Source organism: Vigna unguiculata, chromosome 7 (genome assembly GCF_037176805.1).
Source record: "Vigna unguiculata cultivar grain cowpea cultivar isolate G323 ecotype 2 chromosome 7, ASM3717680v1, whole genome shotgun sequence".
In the NCBI taxonomy this organism is placed as follows: domain Eukaryota; kingdom Viridiplantae; phylum Streptophyta; class Magnoliopsida; order Fabales; family Fabaceae; genus Vigna; species Vigna unguiculata.
Genome location: NC_140798.1, coordinates 29,094,134 through 29,114,059, shown reverse-complemented (window position 1 = coordinate 29,114,059; position 19,926 = coordinate 29,094,134). Strand labels below are relative to the sequence as shown.

The 19,926-nt window shown below is 33.5% G+C and overlaps 1 protein-coding gene and 1 pseudogene across 2 annotated transcripts; one reads left to right on the top strand and one right to left on the bottom strand.

Moving 5' to 3' along the window:
• Nucleotides 1-6,922: 6,922 nt before the first annotated feature.
• On the bottom strand, nt 6,923-7,707 carry LOC146884756 (secreted RxLR effector protein 161 pseudogene; annotated as a pseudogene).
• Nucleotides 7,708-16,884: 9,177 nt separating this feature from the next.
• On the top strand, nt 16,885-19,733 carry LOC114192751 (zinc finger protein JACKDAW-like). Of its 2 annotated transcripts, none has more exons than XM_028082548.2 (3): nt 16,885-17,286; nt 17,763-18,159; nt 18,611-19,733. In XM_028082548.2, exons 1-3 carry the CDS (start codon nt 17,106-17,108, stop codon nt 19,608-19,610), a joined length of 1,578 nt encoding a protein of 525 aa, XP_027938349.1. In that variant the 5' UTR covers nt 16,885-17,105; the 3' UTR covers nt 19,611-19,733. The 2 variants fall into 2 exon arrangements, with proteins under 2 accessions (XP_027938349.1, XP_085531989.1); XM_085675863.1 differs by having other exon boundaries at nt 16,885-17,318; nt 17,756-18,159.
• Nucleotides 19,734-19,926: the final 193 nt, after the last annotated feature.

Below are 19,926 nucleotides of genomic sequence, written 5' to 3'. Positions count from 1 at the left end.
CACATGTCACTATTATACTAGGTGTCATTTCCTCATTCTCAATTTGGTCCCTCTATCTTTATTTTTATCTCAATTTAGTCCCAATTTTTGTAAAAATTGTGCAATTTCATCCCTCTCTAAATTGAAACAAAAATTAATTTTTATATAAATGTTATACAAATATTTTTCTTAAACTTGATATTTTTATTATATATTTTTAACAAAACTAAGTTTATTTAAATTTCTGTTTCACATTCAACTTTATTTAAAATGCTTTCAAATTTTTAAATTTATTTGTTTTCGATTGTTATTTAAATGGGTTAAAATTATTTTAAAATTTATATAATTGTTATTTTTACACCAACTCAAATATTTGTATAGAAATTATTAAACTTTACACATTTTAAAAATATACAATTATTTAAAATATAAATTTAAATAAAAAATAATATTAAATTATGATGTAATAAAATATCAATATAATTAATTTATTGATTTTTTTTCTATTGGCATTATTTTCTATTAACAACTTTAAAACAATTTTAAATAAAGTTAAATGTAGAATATAAATTTAAATAAATGTAATGTTGTTAAAAATATTTACTAGAATAATAAATTTTGATAGAAATATTTGTGTATCATTTATATAAAAATTAAATTTGATTTCAATTTGGAGAGGGACAAAATTGTTATATTTTTTTAAAAAAAATAGGATTAAATTGAGACAAAAATAAAAATACATGGACTAAATTGAGAATTAGAAAATGACATATGACATAATAGTGACACATGACACTATTACTATCATATCACATTGTCACGTGGTACGACGTCAGCTTGATACGTGACAAATTTTAAATTAAAAAAATAATTAAAAAAAGGTTAAATCATTCCATAGGTCCCTATATTTGTAGCGAATTCTCAAGTAGGTCTCCCAATTTTCATTTGACTCAATTGGGTCCCTAATTTTGAAAAACAACAACAATTCAACCATAACAGTTAACGGCCGTCAATGACTAGTAAATGAACACTGATTGGGATTGCTGAGGTGTTGTTTTTTACTAACGTGGCTCGATCAGAATTAATTAATAATTAAGTTTTAAATATTATATTTGAAAAATGAATAATAGAAAAGCTCGAGAATACCAGAGGACTTAGTGTTGTGAAATAGATTTGGGGGAAAAGCATCGACCTAGGGTTCTTGCGCGAAGAGAAGCGAAGCGAACCGAAGAGAATAGAAGGGGCAGAAGGAACTAGAATCGAGTTGTTGTAGAGGTTTTCCATCATTTGAATCGCGATTTGGTTTAAATAGAAGGGTAGAAGGTGAGTTTTTTTGTATAGCATTTGGGAATTTGGGAATAATTTTTTCGGTGCATGTTCTGATGTTTCTTGTTTGGGGAACCAGGGTATTGATTGTGGTTTGTCGGTGTTATCGATTGTGGTTTGTCGATGTTTAAATATGCCTTTTTTGGCCCACCATGTGTAAATGGTTTTGCGTTGTGGTCCCCCATGTTTAAAGTGTTGTTGTAGTGTCTTTTTCAGTGTGTTCTGTATTTAATATATGTTTCATTTTTTTTTGTCCGTATATGATTAATGTATAGGTTTATGTATCTATTTCTATACGTGTTTGTGTGATGGACGAGGAATTTGAGGTGGTTTTTCACCATGGAGGTAAATTCATAAGTGATGGGAAGTTGCGGTACGAATATGGGGAAACTACTAGGTTATCGTTCGGCCCAGACATGTGGAGCTACTTTGTTGTTTTAAGCGTGATAAAAGGGATCGGGTATGTTGGAGAAAATAAATTATGGTTCTCAGTTGGAGGTTCTTCAGTATTGGATGACAGACTGCAGCTTCTGTGTGATGACAGTGGTGCGTTGCATATGGTTAATATCGCAAGACTGAATGGTGAAGTTCATTTTTTTGTGGAACACATTGTCTGAACCCCAAGTCATTGAAATGTTGGAGTATTATCCGTATGAACCTGAGACACAAGAGGAGGGTGAACCTCAAGCTGAGAATCAGAGTGTTCCTGTTGCAGTAGATGATATTGGATGTGAAGGTGAATGTGATGTTGAGATAAGGGAAGTGGGAACTGAGGCTGATATTGTTGGTGTTTTAAGTGATGGTTTGCAGTGTGAAGCTGAAGGTGAGGGTGAGATCAGGGATGATGGAGTTCAGTGTGAAGTTGAAGGTGATGTTGAGATGAGGGAGGATGTAGTTCACTGTGAAGTTGAAGGTGATGGTGAATTAAGGGATGTTGAAGTGAATTGTGAACCTGAAACTGAGGGTGAGATGAGGGAGGATGAAGTTCAGTGTGAAGTTGAAGCTGAGGGTGATTTAAGGGATATTGAAGTGAACTGTGAAGGTGAAGCTGGTGGTCAAGTAAGGGATGTTGAAGTTACCAAAGAAGTTGAAGAAGATATGGGGCAGATTGAGATAGAAGAAGATGGTGATGTTCACAGTTGGACTGAGTCTGGACCAGATGATAGCATGAATGAGAGTACTGACAACCTACTAGATGTTAGTGTTGATTGTGATATTGATGATGAACTACGTCATAAGGAGTGGCCTGGTAATGTAGAAGTTGAGGTTGAATCTGGTTCCCGTGGACAATCAATTGCCTCTGGGCCACAAGTGAACCAAAGCTATGACACTAACGTGGAGGAGGATGTGAGGGGGTTGTCGGATAATGAATGGATATCTGATGAATATATGAGTGATGTAGTAGATAGTGATGAAGAGGGGTATGGGAATTTTGGGACTTTTACAATGCCCAAGACAATGACTGATTATAAATGGGAAGTGGGGACCTATTTCATTAAAAAAGAGGAACTTTTAGAAGCTTAGAAGCTATCAAATGTTATGCACTTGAAAATGGGAGAAACATAAAGTTTGTTAAGAATGACAAAAGACGAGTGAGGTTAAGATGTATAGGCGGAAAAGGAAAATGCCCATGGACAGCATATTGTGATTACATGAAAGCTATTAAAACTTGGCAGTTGCGAAAAATTGTAGATAACCACACATGCAGTAGGGAATTCAACCTATGTGTACTTAGTTCAAAGTGGTTGAGTAAGAAATTGGAAAAAACAGTTAAGGAAAATCCAAGAGTGAAAGGAATTGAAATCCGGGAAAAAATCAGTAGAAAATGGAATGTTGGTATCTCAAGGTGTATGGCTTATAGGGCCAAAGCCATTGTAGCACAAAATGTTGAAGGGTTCTTTAAAGAACAATACAAAAGGATATATGATTACGCGCATGAGCTTCTAGCAAGAAATCCAAGATCAACAGTGAAAGTTAATGTTGAGGAGAATGAAGGGGAGCCAATATTCAAGAGGTTTTACGCATGTTTGAAAGCATGCAAAGACAGTTTCATTTCATGCAGACCTATAATTGGATTGGATGAGGCTTTCTTGAAAAGGAAATACAGAGGAGAGTTGTTAACAGTCATTGGTCGAGATGCTAATGACCAAATGTTGCCCATTGCATATGTAGTAGTGGAGGTTGAGAATAAGGATTCCTGGTCCTGGTTTTTAGAGCTGCTTATTGAGGACCTTGGTGGATCTGTAGTGTGTACATCTTATATATTTATATCTGATAAGCAAAAGGTACATTCAAATTCAAGCTCTTTTCCCACATATTTTTTATATGAAAATTTTTAACCTATTGTTTTAATTATGATATTGTTAGGGGCTGCTACTAGCCATACAAGAACTTCTGCCTGGAGTTGATCAACGTTTCTGTGTAAGGCACTTGTATGCTAATTTTAGAAAGAAATTTCCAGCCAAAGGTCTGAGACGTCTTATGTGGAGAGCAGCTGCAGCCACACACCCACAAGCATGGGAAAGGGAGATGAGGAATATAAAAGATGTGAATGAAGATGCATTTAAGCATCTGATTGCAATCCCACCCAGGTAATACAATTTTCATTGTATTGTTTTCAATGGTCAGTGATTTTATATCCAACCAAATGGGATTGTATACTATCATAATTCGAATATTTATGTTGTACTTAGATATTGGTCTATATCAAGATTTACCACAAAGGCTCAATCTGATACCTTGGTTAACAATATGTTCGAGGCCTTCAATAGTGTATTGTTGCATACAAGGACTAAGCCTGTGATAAGCATGTTGGAGGATATTTGGGTATACTTGATGAGAAGTGGGCAAAAAACAAAATGAAGATACAATCAATATCAGGATCTATTTGTCCTAGAATATGAGCAGATTTGAAAAGGAGTCAGAATTAACAAAGTATTGGATTCCTAGGTAAGGATTGAATTTTGTTTAACTTGAAAAAATGAAAGTTGTTTAATTATTGGTGTTTTATGTGTTCTTGCAGCTGGTCAGCAGAGAAATTATTTAAAGTTAGGCACGTCTCACAGTTAGAGGAAAGGTTTGTTGTCAATATAGACGAACAATCGTGCACATGCAGGAAATGGAGTATAAGTGGTATTCCCTGCTTCCATTCACTGTCTGCAATGAAGTTTCTAAACCTCAATGGAGAAGACTTCATCCCAGCAGTCTTTAGGAAGTCCACTTATGAAGAGATATACATTTCCATAATATTTCCCATCAATGGTCAGAGTTTATGGGAGAAAACTCTATACCCTGATGTCTTACCCCCCTCGAAGAGAATTTTACCAGGCAGACCGAAGAAAAAAAGAAGATTAGAGCAATGGGAGATCAGAAGAGATGACACAAGACTGAGAAAAGGTGGTTTAGGTAAAACTTGTCGTCTTTGTAAGCAAATTGAGCATAATAGAAGGGCTTGTTCGAAAGCAATTGAAATTCATATGGCTCAATTAAGGGAAGCCCAGCTGCATCGTCCAACTGAAGGATCCCAAGAAACAACACCCACTGATGCATCTGAACAGCAAACTCAACCATCTTAGCACCCACCTCCACCCCAACCATCTCAGTAGCCAACTCCACCCCAACCATCCTAGCAACCTACTCAAACTCAACCATCCCAACAGCCACCTCCACCTCAACCATCCCAACAACCACCTCCACCTCAACCATCCCAGCAGCCAACTCCAACTCAACCATCCCACCAGCCACCTCAACCAACCCACCAACCACCTCCACCACAACCATCACACCAGCCATCACGAGGTGCATTAAATGCCAGAGTGAAACTGAATGCTAGAAGGGGTCGAATGCCATGAAGCTGCATGTGTTTTTTTTTTGTGATCTTGTTTTGTAACAGTTGTAAAACTTTAAGGTCACTTTGGAACCTTTTGAATTTCTTTAGTTGCATGAAGACATCTTTTAATATTGCTAATGAGTGGCTGGACCACCACTTTTGTTATGTATTTTAATATTTTCACTCAGTGGCTGGACCACTTTTTTGATGTACTTTGTGTTAATTCAGGACCTCTTGATATGGAATCTATTATGAATTACAAGTCTCATGCTTTTCATTAATTGTATGTAGAATCAAATTTAAAATTAGCATATGTGGATACAGTTAAAACAGTAAATGAAAATAACTTCCAAATTCATTGATACTCAAATATAAATACAGTACATGGAAATAAGCATTCTAAATTAGGTACCCAGTTATAACCACTAAGGGACACTGCAACAACTAATCACGCATTCTTTATCAACATTGACAACACTATTACATTAACCACACAAACAAAGATAACCATCCCAATCAACACCTTCATCCATTTCTCAAATATGGCAACTGATTTCTCCAAGTTAGTAATCGTTTTTCTATCACCATCACTTTCTTCAGTCTTCACCAAAATTTCACCCCTTCCTTCGCAATTCTCACTGTTACCAATCTCTTCAATGGCATCTTCAGTCCACCATTTAAAGTAATTGCATCCATCATCTTCATTTCTACTCTACGACAAAATTACAAAAGCAGTTATCCTATATACCATTTAAAAACACAAAAAACATACCTTCAAACTCTCTCACCTTATATTTTGAACAACCCCAAAATTGTTTCCCCCTATTCTTTGCTGTTTTCGCAGTTCTTAAAACTGATTTCTCTCCATAGTAGCAAAGGGGTTGTGAACCCAAACTCCTCGATCTTCCAGCACCACGTGAAGATAAACTAGGGTTCTTCTTCCCCTAACCATTACAAGTGCAAGAGGAACAAGAATGATAAAGCTGTAAAACTAATTAAGGATCTTTAAGATTTATAATTCTCACACGATAAATCATAATAGAGCACTAACCTTGATCCATGAGAAATCCTGTGAATATGCGTTCTTCAATTTATAATCTTGTGTGCTCTTCAACCACCGTTTCCCAATCTATCTCTTTGCCTTTCTTTCTCTTCTCACACGTTCTTGATGGGTTACTGTGAAAAGAACCTTATGGCCAGAGACAGAACCCCAATTCCTTTTATAAATAAACGTCCATCAAGTTGGTTTTTATTTTATCTTTATCTTTATTTTATTTTATTATCACTTCCCATAATAATAACCAATAAGTCTTTATATTTTTATTAAATCACAATTGGGCCCATCATAATATTTCAAATGAGTCACTAATAGAATTAATTCGTCAATTAATTCTAACATTCTCCCACTTGACTCATATGATGTCATAACATTATGTGATTTAATACATAAACATAATGCGCAACAAAAGACCTTGCATAAATTGGTTCCATCATTATTCATAATTAAAGATACAGAAATAATAAGAGTCATGGCGGTCACACATCATTTGATCGACATGATCCCTTCCATGTACTACTATATCATCCCTTTCTTCTTAATATGACCTTAAAAAATGAGAAGTCAATAATGGGTTCAAACATAATGTCATTTTACAAAGCAATAACATAACATAATTTGTTTTCTTCATCATAATTTGCATGCATAAACATAAAGAAGAAAACACAGATTTCATAAATTTATACATTAGGGAGCTTAGAGTGTCACATAAACATTCAAAACATTAACATTCAACATTCACTAGTAGACATAATGCCCATATTTTTTACATGACCAGCATACAATTTGGGCGGTAACCCTTTTGTTAAAGGGTAAGCAATCATAAGATCTGTGCTAATATGTTCTATTGACACTTTACGTTTCTGAACTTCTTCTTTAACGGCAAAGTATTTCAACTCCATATGTTTAGCACCTTCAGAATACTTGTCGTTTTTAGAAAAAAAGACTGCTGCGAAATTATCACAATAATTTTTTAGCGGCTTGGAAATACTGTCGACTACTCCAAGTCCTGAAATAAAGTTCCGCAACCAATTAGCCTGAACTGTGGCCTCAAAGCATGCCACAAATTCAGCTTCCATGGTGGATGCAACAATGACAGACTGCTTCGCACTTTTTCATGAAATCGCTCCTCCGGCTAAAAGATACACATAACCAAATGTAGACTTTCTTGTATCCACACAGCCGGCAAAGTCTGAATCTGTATAACCTATCACCTCAAGGTGATCAAATTTTCTATAAGTAAGCATGTGATTCTTTGTTCCTTGTAGGTATCTTAAAACTTTCTTTGCAGCTTTCCAATGCTCTAGACCTGGATTACTTTGGTATCTACCAAGCATACCAACTGCAAAGCTAATATCTGACCTCGTACAGGTTTGAGCATACATCAAACTCCCAACAACAGATGCATAAGGGATATTTTCCATCTGTTTCCGTTCCAAATCATTCTTTGGACATTGCATGAGACTAAACTTGTCTCCTTTCTGTATTGGAACAGAGATGCTGAACATTTATCCATTCTGAATCTCTCTAAAACTTTATTAATATATGCATTCTGAGACAAACCTAACAGTCCTTGTGTTCTGTCACGGAATATTTCTATTCCTATCACATAGTATGCCTCACCCATATCTTTCATTTCAAAGTTATTAGAGAGAAACCTCTTAGTCTCAATTAATAGGCCAAGATCATTAGTCGCAAGCAAGATATCATCAACATACAGAATCAGAAATATAAACTTACTCCCACTGACCTTTAGATATATACACCGATCAACGGTGTTTTCCTTAAATCCAAAGGACACAATAGTATCATTGAACTTAAGATACCATTGCCGAGAAGCTTGTTTAAGTCCATATATCGATCTCTTAAGTTTACACACCATGTGCTCCTTTCCTTCTTCAACGAACCCCACCGGTTGGTCCATATAGACATCCTCTTCTAAATCTCCATTCAGAAAAGTAGTTTTAACATCCATTTGATGTAACTTAAGATCATAATGAGCTACTAATGCCATGATAATTCTAAAAGAATCTTTCTTAGAAACAAGCGAAAATGTTTCCTTATAGTCAATGCCATCCTTCTGAGTAAAACCTTTGGCAACAAGACAGACCTTGTAACGTTCAATATTGCCTTGAGAGTCACGCTTAGTCTTAAAAACCCATTTACACCCAACTCTCTTGCATCCTTCTGGCAATTCCACAAGATCCCATACGTCATTATGTGCCATTGATTTAAGCTCATCTTTCATGGCATCTAACCACTTATCAGAATTATCACCATTAATGGCTTCTGAAAAAGAAATTGGATCATTATCAATACTTAAGTCATTTTCTGACTCTAGTAGATAAACCACATAGTCATTCGAAATAGCAGACTTTCTATCTCTGTGAGATCTTCTTAATACTATTTCTTGTGGTTGTTCTACTATTGGTTCATTGTTAACCTCGGGATCATTAATTTGTTGTTCTTCTTGATTGTTGTGAGTTTCTACAACATGTGGAACAACAACTCTTGATAAAGAAGTACTAGATATAGGAACTTGTACTCTAACTTCCTTAATGTCCACATTTCGTGAAGCTTCACTCCCACTGGTTTCACCATTTTCAATGAACCGAGCATTTCCAGTTTCAACGATTCTTGTACTATGGGTAGGACAGTAAAACATATACCCTTTTGATTTTTCTGGATAACCAATGAAAAATCCATTGATTGTTCTTTCATCCAGTTTCTTTTCTTGTGGATTGTATATTCTTATTTCTGCCTGACAACCCCAAACATGCAGGTGTCTCAAACTGGGTTTCCTATTCGTCCATAACTCAAAAGGAGTCTTTGAACAGCATTACTAGGAATCCTGTTCAACAAATACATGGTAGTCTTTAAAGCATACATCCACAATGATACAGGTAAACATGAATTACTTAACATACTCCTAACCATATCCATTAAGGTTCGATTACGCCTTTCTGATACACCATTGTGTTATGGTGTGCCTGACATTGTGTATTGACCACAAATACCACGTTTCTCAAGGAACTTAGCGAATGGACTAGGGTGTTGTCCACTTTCATTATATCTTCCATAATACTCACCACCTCTATCAGACCTTACGATTTTCACCTTTCTGTCTAATTGCCTTTCCACTTCATTTATATAAACTTCCAAGGCATTTACTGACTGAGATTTCTCATGCAGTAGATAGACATGTCCATAACGTGAAAAATCATCAATAAAGGTGATGAAGTACTTCTCTTTATTGAAAGAATTTACATCAAACGGACCACATATATCGGTGTGTATGATTTCAAGAAGCTGAGTGCTTCTCGTGGCTCCTTTCTTTGTGTGTTTAGTTTGTTTGCCTTTAATACAATCTACACACACATTCAGATCAGTAAAATCTAAATCCGAAAGGATTTCATTCTTTACTAATCTTTGCATTCTTTCTTTGGAAATATGTCCCAAACGTTTATGCCACAAGTAAGCAGATTGTTCATCCACTAAACTACGTTTAGTGCCAACATTGTGATGCAAAGTCATAAAAGTTTCAGCATATAAATTATCCAAATTCAATTTATATAAACCATCATAAAGTGTACCAGATCCAATCATAAAAGTACGCTTAAACAAACTGAAACAACCATTCCCAAACTTAAAAGAATATCCAGCAATATCAAGCTTAGACAAAGAAATTAAATTCCTAGTGATACTAGGTACATAAAAAGTATCCATAAGGTCTAAGTGATATCCAGTGTCGAGGATTAGACGATAAGTCCCGACCGCTTCCACTGGAACTTTCTCTTTATTGCCCATGAAGACAAACTTCTCATTTGAGTTTATGGTTCGGGTTGTAAGAAATTCCTGCATCACATTAGAAACATGAGTCGTACATCCAGAATCAATCCACCGCGTATTATGGGGAATTTCAGTTAAGTTTGATTCAAAACATACGTAAGCATTATGCTCACCTTTCTTTTCGAACCAAGCTCTACTCTTTATGCAGTCCTTCTGGAAATGTCCAGACTTCCCGCAGAAATGACATTTGTCATTTTTCTTCTGGATTTTGGTTGAGGACTCGTCAATCTTCAGTGGTCCTTTACCCTTTCCATGTTTCTTAGCAACTTTCTTTCCAACAACTCCTTGATTCTTCACATACTGAATAGAGTGGCTTCCTAAGTTCTTCAGTCGGGTCTCCTCCTGAACTAGCATACTGTGCAACTCATGCACATTCCACTTGTCTTTCATGGTGTTATAGTTCATCTGGAACAGACCATACTCAGACGGTAATGAGTTCAGAATGAACTGCACAAGAAAATCTTCATCCACTACCATTCCTAAAGACTTAAGTCTTGTTGCGATATTTGTCATCTCGATCACATGCTCATGCATAGTACGTGAACCGTCAAACTTCATAGTGGTCAACGTACTCATCAGTGTCCCAGCGAGAGACTTATCAGCAGTTTGGGAGCACTCTTCCACAAATTTCATAAATTCTTTTGCGTCATCAGTTTTGGGAAGAGCTGACTTTATATTGCTTGCTATGCTCATTCTCATAAACATTAAGCTAAGTTTGTTTGATCTTTCCCAAGCTTTGTAATGGGCTTTCTCTTCATTGCTACTAGCATCCGTGATAGCAGCCGACTTTTCAACTAGAAGAGCTAGATCAAGATCCAACACACCTAAGTGAAATTGGACTTGCTCACTCCAGTCAGGGAAATTCAACCCATTAAAGACTGGAACAGACGAAGCATGCAAGTGTAAAGATACCGGAACAGAGACTGCAATTAACACATGCCTAACATTACTGCTTTGAGTCATAAAACTAAACGTAAAAACAGATTCAGATATAAACAATCATTCTATGCATACTAATGTTCTCCTTTGGGAGATCCAATAATATACAAACATAAGCATAATGATGCTAATCATATTATAACATTATTGATAATTAAAATATGCATCAACTAGAATCACCTACTACCTTTGGGTATATAAATAAAACTAGTGACGCATACAAAATTATCTACAATCATGTTCATTAATTATAAGAACCATTAATCAACATTTGGGTGATCCTTAAATGCCTTATAATTAATGAATTTTAATTAACCCATAAATTTAATTATTCATAATTTAGTATCCATACTATGGGTAATTAAAATAAAAAACATTAATAATTTGAAATCATATAAACTTTAAAATTTTGGCCACTTTGGTGATTAACAAAATTTATTATACTTAATTTCAAATAAATAAATACACATACATTTAATTGCTATAAACTTTATATAGCATCATCATTAATTTTAGTTTAACAATAATAAACATAAATATTATTGCAAATTAAAATAAAATTATTAATTATTTATATAAATAAAATAATTAATATTAATTTTATTGGTAACGTAAACCAATAAAACATTTAAACTTTAATTTTAATAATCACACGGTTCACACATTATGTTCCAATTTGCACACGTTCACGGTAGTGGTTTTATGCCATTCACTATGTATTCATTCCAAATACACGTGCATAGGTAACGGTTCTAAAACTTTCATTTATTTTCCTGATGCAGGTTCATACATTAACGACACACGTTCACACTTCATTATGCCATTCATACATTGTTGCATTAATTACTTTATACCAAATTAAAAAAAAAACAATTTTCATAATACAAACGTGACAGCGGAAGACTTGATTCTTTCTTTTAAAAGCACGCATACAATTCCAAGCAGCAGCGGATGCAATATTTTAATGGCAGCATCATCATTCATAAAATTAAATTAGGGTTTATAACATTAGGGGAAAACATCATAAGGGAGAAACATCACATAATAGGAGAATCATAAATCCTACAATCTTACTCTGATACCACATGTAAAACTAATTAAGGATCTTTAAGATTTATAATTCTCACACGATAAATCATAATAGAGCACTAACCTTGATCCATGAGAGATCCTGTGAATATGCGTTCTTCAATTTATAATCTTGTGCGCTCTTCAACTACCATTTCCCAATCTATCTATTTGTCTTTCTTTCTCTTCTCACACGTTCTTGATGGGTTACTGTGAAAAGAACCTTATGGCCAGAGACAGAACCCCAATTCCTTTTATAAACCAACGTCCATCAAGTTGGTTTTTATTTTATCTTTATCTTTATTTTATTTTATTATCACTTCCCATAATAATAACCAATAAGTCTTTATATTTTTATTAAATCACAATTGGACCCATCATAATATTTCAAATGAGTCACTAATAGAATTAATTCGTCAATTAATTCTAACATAGCGACATTTGAGGATGAAGAAAGAAATGCACCAGTTCGAAGAAGATCACTCCAAGGAAGAAGATGAGTTCAACGGAGAAGATGTTGAGGAGAAGATGAATCCATTTAGGGTTTCAATGAATTTATTTCACATTTGACACGTAGACTACAATTAATTTTTAATACCACTGACACGTATCCATTTTACTTGTCCACTTCATCATCTAAAAACGCCGTTTACGCAACTTTAACGGTTATGGCTGAATTGTTGCTGTTTTTCAAAATTAGGGACCCAATTGAGTCAAATGAAAATTGGAGGACCTACTTGAGAATTCGCTACAAATATGGGGACCTCTGGAATGATTTAACCTTAAAAAAAATAAAAAAAATCAAAAAAAAAATCAAAAACTGACATGTGGTATACCCCTTTAACTTTAACGTTATTATTACACCACTAACGGAAAGAATTTGATTTCATCAAAATTTTCAAAATGAAGATCAAATTGAAATAAAAAAAATAGAGGAACCAAATTAATATTTTGCTACGAAAATGAGAAAAAAATACATAATTTAACCCAAGTTAATGTAACTTTCACCCTCATCTGGTATTATTATACTGGATTGAAATTTTCAATAATCGTAAAATAGATTAAATCTAAAACTTAATATATTTTTATTGAATAAAGATAGAATGAATTTTTACATTAATCCTTTTCTGATCTGTAAAGACTAGATTGACGGATATATAATTTAAAATGAGACATAATGAATTTATATCTCACTCAATTTTATAAATAGTTAATTGGTAAAGTTTTTACTTGACTTTTATTTATTTATTTATTTATATATATATATATATATATATATATATATATATATATATATCATAATTATAATTTAATCATATCTTGTGAAACGTTTTGTCATCGTAAGGACATAAAATATATTTTAGGATTTCCAACAATATAATTACTTAACTAACAATAACATATATTATTGATAAATATTGATCTTCACTTGTATATATTTGTCAAAGGAAATATATAATGAATTGAAAAACAATAGCATATTTTTTTGTTTAACTTTTGCTATAATAAAATATCTCATTAACAATCTTTCACTAAAATTTGTTGTTAGTTATTATAATGACTAATTTAAATACCAACTTTTAATTAATTAATAAAATAGTCACTATTATAAATAAAAAAATAGAATTGATCGATAAATAATTAGAGATTAATTTGAAAACTAATTCCTATGGTGGTAAAAATTCTAGTAGCTAATGTTTGGTGACCAATTTCCTTTCATAGCTAAAACTTTGATAGCCAATTTTTAGAAACTAATTTAGAAACCAATTAAAATTTTTTATTCATGTGAAGATTTTAATAATCATTAATTTTTTATTTTGTTAATTGGTATCTAAATTGGTCATTGTAGTAATTAACAACTTTTAATCATTAACAACTTTTAATCACCAAAAATAGTTGTTAATGAGACATAGAAAGAGGGGGAGAGAAGGGGACTGTATTATTTCTTTCGTTATTTTAATAATGATTTTGTTAATCAAAAAAATATAGAAGGAGAGAAAGAGATAAGTATGTATTTTAATTTGGATTAAGAAGATAGGCACAGTCGTGATGAATTTGTCAAATTTCTTTATGGTGAATGGACTATTCACGAAATCTAAACATGTCCATGTAATTCTATTTAATTTCAATGCATTTCCTGTCATTGAACAAAAACAAAACATCATAGTCGAAGAATTATAAGATATGGTCATGGAAAAGAATAATCGATATGATTGGTTTTATACACATAGCTCTTGTCTGTGTCAGTTAGTAACCATGTGAATTAATTATTCTTAAGATTCATGAAACTCGAAATTCTGCTAAACGTCATTGTAAGTAGGGTTTACATTAATCAAGAAATGGGAATATGGCTGAAGTTATGATTTAAGTATGCATGCTTCATCAAATATATCGATCAATCTATCGATAATTTCAACAATGTCTTTCTCATTCATTATATTACTATTTTGAGATGGATACCTTCAAATTTTATTGACTCAAAATGTTAAGTGTCATATTCTAGTTCGTGTCTCTTTTTCCTTCTTTTTTTTTTTCTTTCAATTACGTGCGTTTTTGAGTGCGAAGATAACTTTTCTACGTGAGATTTTGACTGCTTCAAAAAACCTGTATCAAAATTCCGTTGATACTCGGATAAAACTAGCGATGAACAATTTGGTTAAAAAATTAGAAAAAAAAAAGTAATTTTTTTAATATAAATTGAATTAACTTATCGTATATGTTAAAAATAATACTTTTCAGAAATTGTACAAAAAGGTTTGTACAAATTTATTTGCATAGTTATGTATAAGTTAATTTTAATTTGTTACTAAATACAAGGTATAAACCCAACAACAAATAGTCTGGTTCCCAAAATAACCTCAACTTATATACATTCCCTTACAAGAGTTAATCTTAGCCACACACAAAACATATTATGAAAAATTACCATATGATGTGAATAAGTGCTATGCTCTCTTTTTTATACATATATAAAAAAGAAAAAAGAAAAAAAGTATTGTGCTCCTCTAAAGTTAGACATTATATTTAATGAAAAGTTATTTAATTAGACCTTTATTTCAATTATCCACATAAACCAACTTTATTATCTTATACGGAACTGATATTAAAACGAGAAACTCTTTGAAAGACATTCTTTGAGGACATGAATGTTTGGCACAACTTGGTAAACTAGATAATAAATTATAGCGAAGTGAAAAATTTTATTTACATGTTTAACTTTGTCTCTCTTTTTTCTCAATAGACTTTAGGGTTATAAGCTTAAGTATCTGTGTATATGCTCATTTATGTGCTTAGGAGAGATTATCACTATGTTGACCTTACATTTTGTAACATTATATATGTATATAAATTAATGTGGTAATATATAGTTAAAATGGGAAGAAAAGTGTAATATTTATGTCTAATTCAAAGTGTGGAATATTAATTGAAGACATCATAGGACGCTCTTAGTTAATGCCAATATTAATGAAAAATTAATGTAGATAGGTTAACTCGTCAGCAACCCTCCTTTTTGTCTTTACTAACTTCTTTATCCCTTTTTTTGTTTTAAGATCACTTATTTGGCTTCTTCATGAGAAGCATAGAGATGATGGCAATTTCTCATCACTTATATTAATACAAACAAATCTATTCACATTAATTAATACTAAAATAATCGCTGCAGTTAACCACATTTCAGGAAGCTCAAAGAATATACTGCCATATCATTCTACAATATATAATTAAGCTTATACACGATTTACAAAAATAGTTAATTAAAAGTGGAATGCAAGAATTAAATTGAAGTCCCAAAAGTTGAAACTTTTAGGATAAATTGAAGTCCATTAGAAGCTGAAACCTTTCTTTAAAATAATGTATCAGACCATTAATTGCCCTTTCATCTTATAGCATAATATTTTCCAATACAAGGCAAACAGTACCAAATATCTGTAATCGTATAGTTTAATACTATGCTCAAGCTTTCTCGAAAATTAATTTAGAGCAGAAGATTGCATGTCACAGTCATCATTTATTTAAAAATGGGTCCAACAAAATGCATTCATGAAGAATAAATATGATCATATATGGATGTATTTCAAATTATACACTAAAAAATATATATCTCATTAATAATTAATTTTAGTGATAAAAAATTATTGTCATTATAATAACTATTTAGGTATTAATTTATAAAATAAAAAATTATTAGTTACTAATTAATTGATCACATTAATGATATTTTTTCTTAAAAATGGTTTATGGTGATAAATCAGCTATAATAATTAATCTATCCGTAATTAAGGTTTCATTTCTGTATTTTGCAGAATAAAAATTAATTAGTTTAAAATTTTTAAACTTTAGAGAATAAAATCTGTTTTAAATTTTTTGTGTTACACTATAGAACCATCATTTTTTAAAACCAAACAATGTTTTAGTGTAAGTAAGTTTTTAGATGTGGAAGAAGAAACATTAGAAGTGGGTTATGTTTTATTTATAATACATTCTCTGTTCCGAAAAGGGGGAGTAAAACAAATGGAGAATGTGAGTAATATAGCATCACTAATCTAATCTTTATATTTTTATCAACGTTCATGAGACAGCGATTCTATTTTCAATGCTACATTTTTCTTCATGATATTAAATTGAAGTTGGTGATATTTAGAACAAAAGAAATACTTTTTTGAATAAGATTATCATTTATTTTAATATAGGTTACAATTTATTAAAAACTACAAATAATAAAACTTATAATTTTCAGTTAATTTCAACAAATAATAAAGATTACATTAGGATGAGGACAAAACGTAAAAGTGAGAAATAAGTGATTACTCAAAATATTACCACAATACGAAGAAGTTAGTGCCATTTGCCTACTCGTTGTCTTCTTATTGGCATTATACATATATGTGTGTAAAAGACCAAAAGAGCTTCCAATATTAGTATTACCATGGCAACACTTTTCTAAATTCCTCCTGCCTCTTCTACACCTCTAGTCTTGGAGAGTTGATAAGAAAAGCAGTGTATGAAGAGATAAAAGAAAGAGCAGTGAAAAGATTGAGAGTGTTTTTATGTTGAAAAATGTCAAAAATTTCAGGTGATGAAGGAAGTTTCTCCTCGGCAAACAGTGTGGAAGAAGTTGATGAAGAAAGCGAGCAGCAACAGCGACAAAAGCGGCATGGCTCAACTTCTGGGGCTCGCAATCAACACCAGTTGCAGAAGCAACCAACCAAGAAGAAAAGAAACCTACCTGGAACCCCAGGCAAATATTCAAACCTCACCTTCACTTTTTCCGTTTCACTTACTCATCACAAACACCAAATTCTTCATTAATTAACTCATTCTGTGATTAAGGAAACTAAACAAGTCAAAGTGCGTTTCACTACTTTCTGTGTTGCTTAATTTGAAGTGGTAATGGTGCATGTTAGCTGTACTCTACTGGTCAAACTCTACTTACTAGGCAGTCCTTGTAAATACGTTGAATTATGGTTGAACAGAAGGTTTGGTGTGCATTATTAGTGAGAATTTTACAAGTGTGAAAAAGTTTCAATACTACTGCAACAACCTTTTAATAAGCAACATGAGGATTTCCTTATTCGAATTCATTTTCATTCTTCTTTGACTTCCTCAGTTTTTCACGATTATAAGAATTAGTTGGGTAAAAGTAGTAACATGTAATGTAAGAGGTTTATGAATAATATTAGAGTGGAAATTAAAGTGGTGAATTTTAGGAAACAGATCCGAATGCTGAAGTTATTGCTTTATCACCAACCACATTAATGGCAAGAAATAGATTCGTTTGTGAGATCTGCAACAAAGGGTTTCAGAGGGACCAAAACCTTCAGTTGCACCGGAGAGGTCACAATCTGCCATGGAAACTGAGGCAAAGAGCAAGCAACGAGGTGAAGAAAAGGGTTTATGTGTGCCCTGAGCCCTCATGCGTCCACCACAACCCAGCTCGAGCATTAGGAGACCTCACTGGCATAAAAAAGCATTACAGCAGAAAACATGGTGAAAAGAAATGGAAATGTGACAAGTGCTCTAAAAGATATGCAGTCCAATCTGATTGGAAGGCCCACCACAAAACCTGTGGCACCAGGGAATACAAATGTGATTGTGGGACCATATTTGCCAGGTATCATTACATATTTTATCACCAAACCTTCGCTTTTTAATTTTAATCACAAACCTTTGCATCATTGTTGTTCTACATAAACAACAAAGTCTTGTCACCATCCCTATATTTTTCATTTGATTCTGCTTCGTGGTAGTTTGTGTTCATAAATAAAACACATACTGGATGGATTTGACAGATAACATTTACTCTCCATTACTATTCATTTGGTGTGGTCCATTCTTTCTTTCTTCTATGTCTCATCACTTTTTTGCTCATGCACTGTTTCCAATGCTGCAACAACAACTGTCAACTTATTTAACTGTGGTGTCAAGTAAGATTTCAATTTTTTTAACTATCTTAGCATTTTTAACACAAAAAATGATCCCATCTAGATGCTAAGATTCTATCTTTTCAAAGTACATGATTCCTACATGTCTCCATTCAACACTTAATAATCTGAATCTTGCAGAAGAGACAGCTTTATCACACACAGGGCCTTTTGTGACGCATTAACCGAAGAAAACAACCGAGTAAACCCTTCATTAACGAGTGGCACTGGCACTGGCACGACACCACCAAGTTTGCAAAATGAAGTGCAGGAACTCATGGCCACAATGCCTCTAAGCAATAGTCCAAACAACGCAGTAGCAGAATTGAACAACAACTACGAGTCTAGTAAGAGGCCACTGAAAAGCCTATCCCAAGAACATGTTGTCCCAATGGCATTGAAGTCCATGAACATGAGGGGTTGCATGTCCTCTACCACTTCAGCTACACTCTTTGGTGGTCCAAAAAACATGTCACTCCCCTCATCTTCCACCCTTCAACTCAGCCCCAACAACCCTCATACTTTCAATTACTTCCAAGACAGCAAAAACGCTGCTGCATCATCAGCCCACATGTCTGCCACAGCTTTATTACAGAAAGCAGCCCAAATGGGTGCCGCTGCAACCAATAATAGCATTAACTTTCCCACCATGATGCACAAAAGCTTTGTTAGTGCCATCACTGGTCCTTCTTCCTATCACCCCTTCCATCATCAATCTCACATGGCTGGGATCAGTGCTGCTGGAGCCTTCACCGACCATTTTTTTCACAAGGGGCACCAACAAATGTCACCAATACTTGATTCCAACACCAGTGATATGGGAATCTTCGGTGCAATGTTCATGGGAAGTGACCACGTGGAACAAGAGGTTGGTGGTAGTAGTTCAAGTTTGATCCATAGAAGAGATGTATCAGAAGGAACTTCAAGGTTTGGAGGCGGTGACATGACAACGGTTCATGATTTCTTGGGCGTTGGGGGTGCAACTTCAAGAGCAGGGAGTTTGCATGAAGCAGAGAAACAACAGCAGCAAAGTTTGGAGTTAGAAGCATTAACCCAGCAGAGGTTACAAATGGTTAATCACTTTCACCACCACCTTCCACATGGGGATTCTGCTGTGGAGAAGTCCGTTTGGGACATTTAACAACTGATACAAACGTGCTGTCTGGTTTAATTTAGACAATAGAGAAGACAATTTTCCTTAAAACATTTCTTCAAAGTTTGTAACATTGTCTGATAACAGTTCCTCAGCCAATTATTCTCAATAATTAGCTTATCTTTGAATCTATTATAAGTTTAAAATCGGAAGAAAAGAAAAACGGATAAGTTCAAAATGATGATTACAATGCGAGGAAATCGAACCATGCCGAACCAGGGAAGGTAACAGGAGGTAAAGGATGGGTATGAATTTTAATAAATATAGATGCATTAAAATTTACACGATATATTTTTTAAACCTA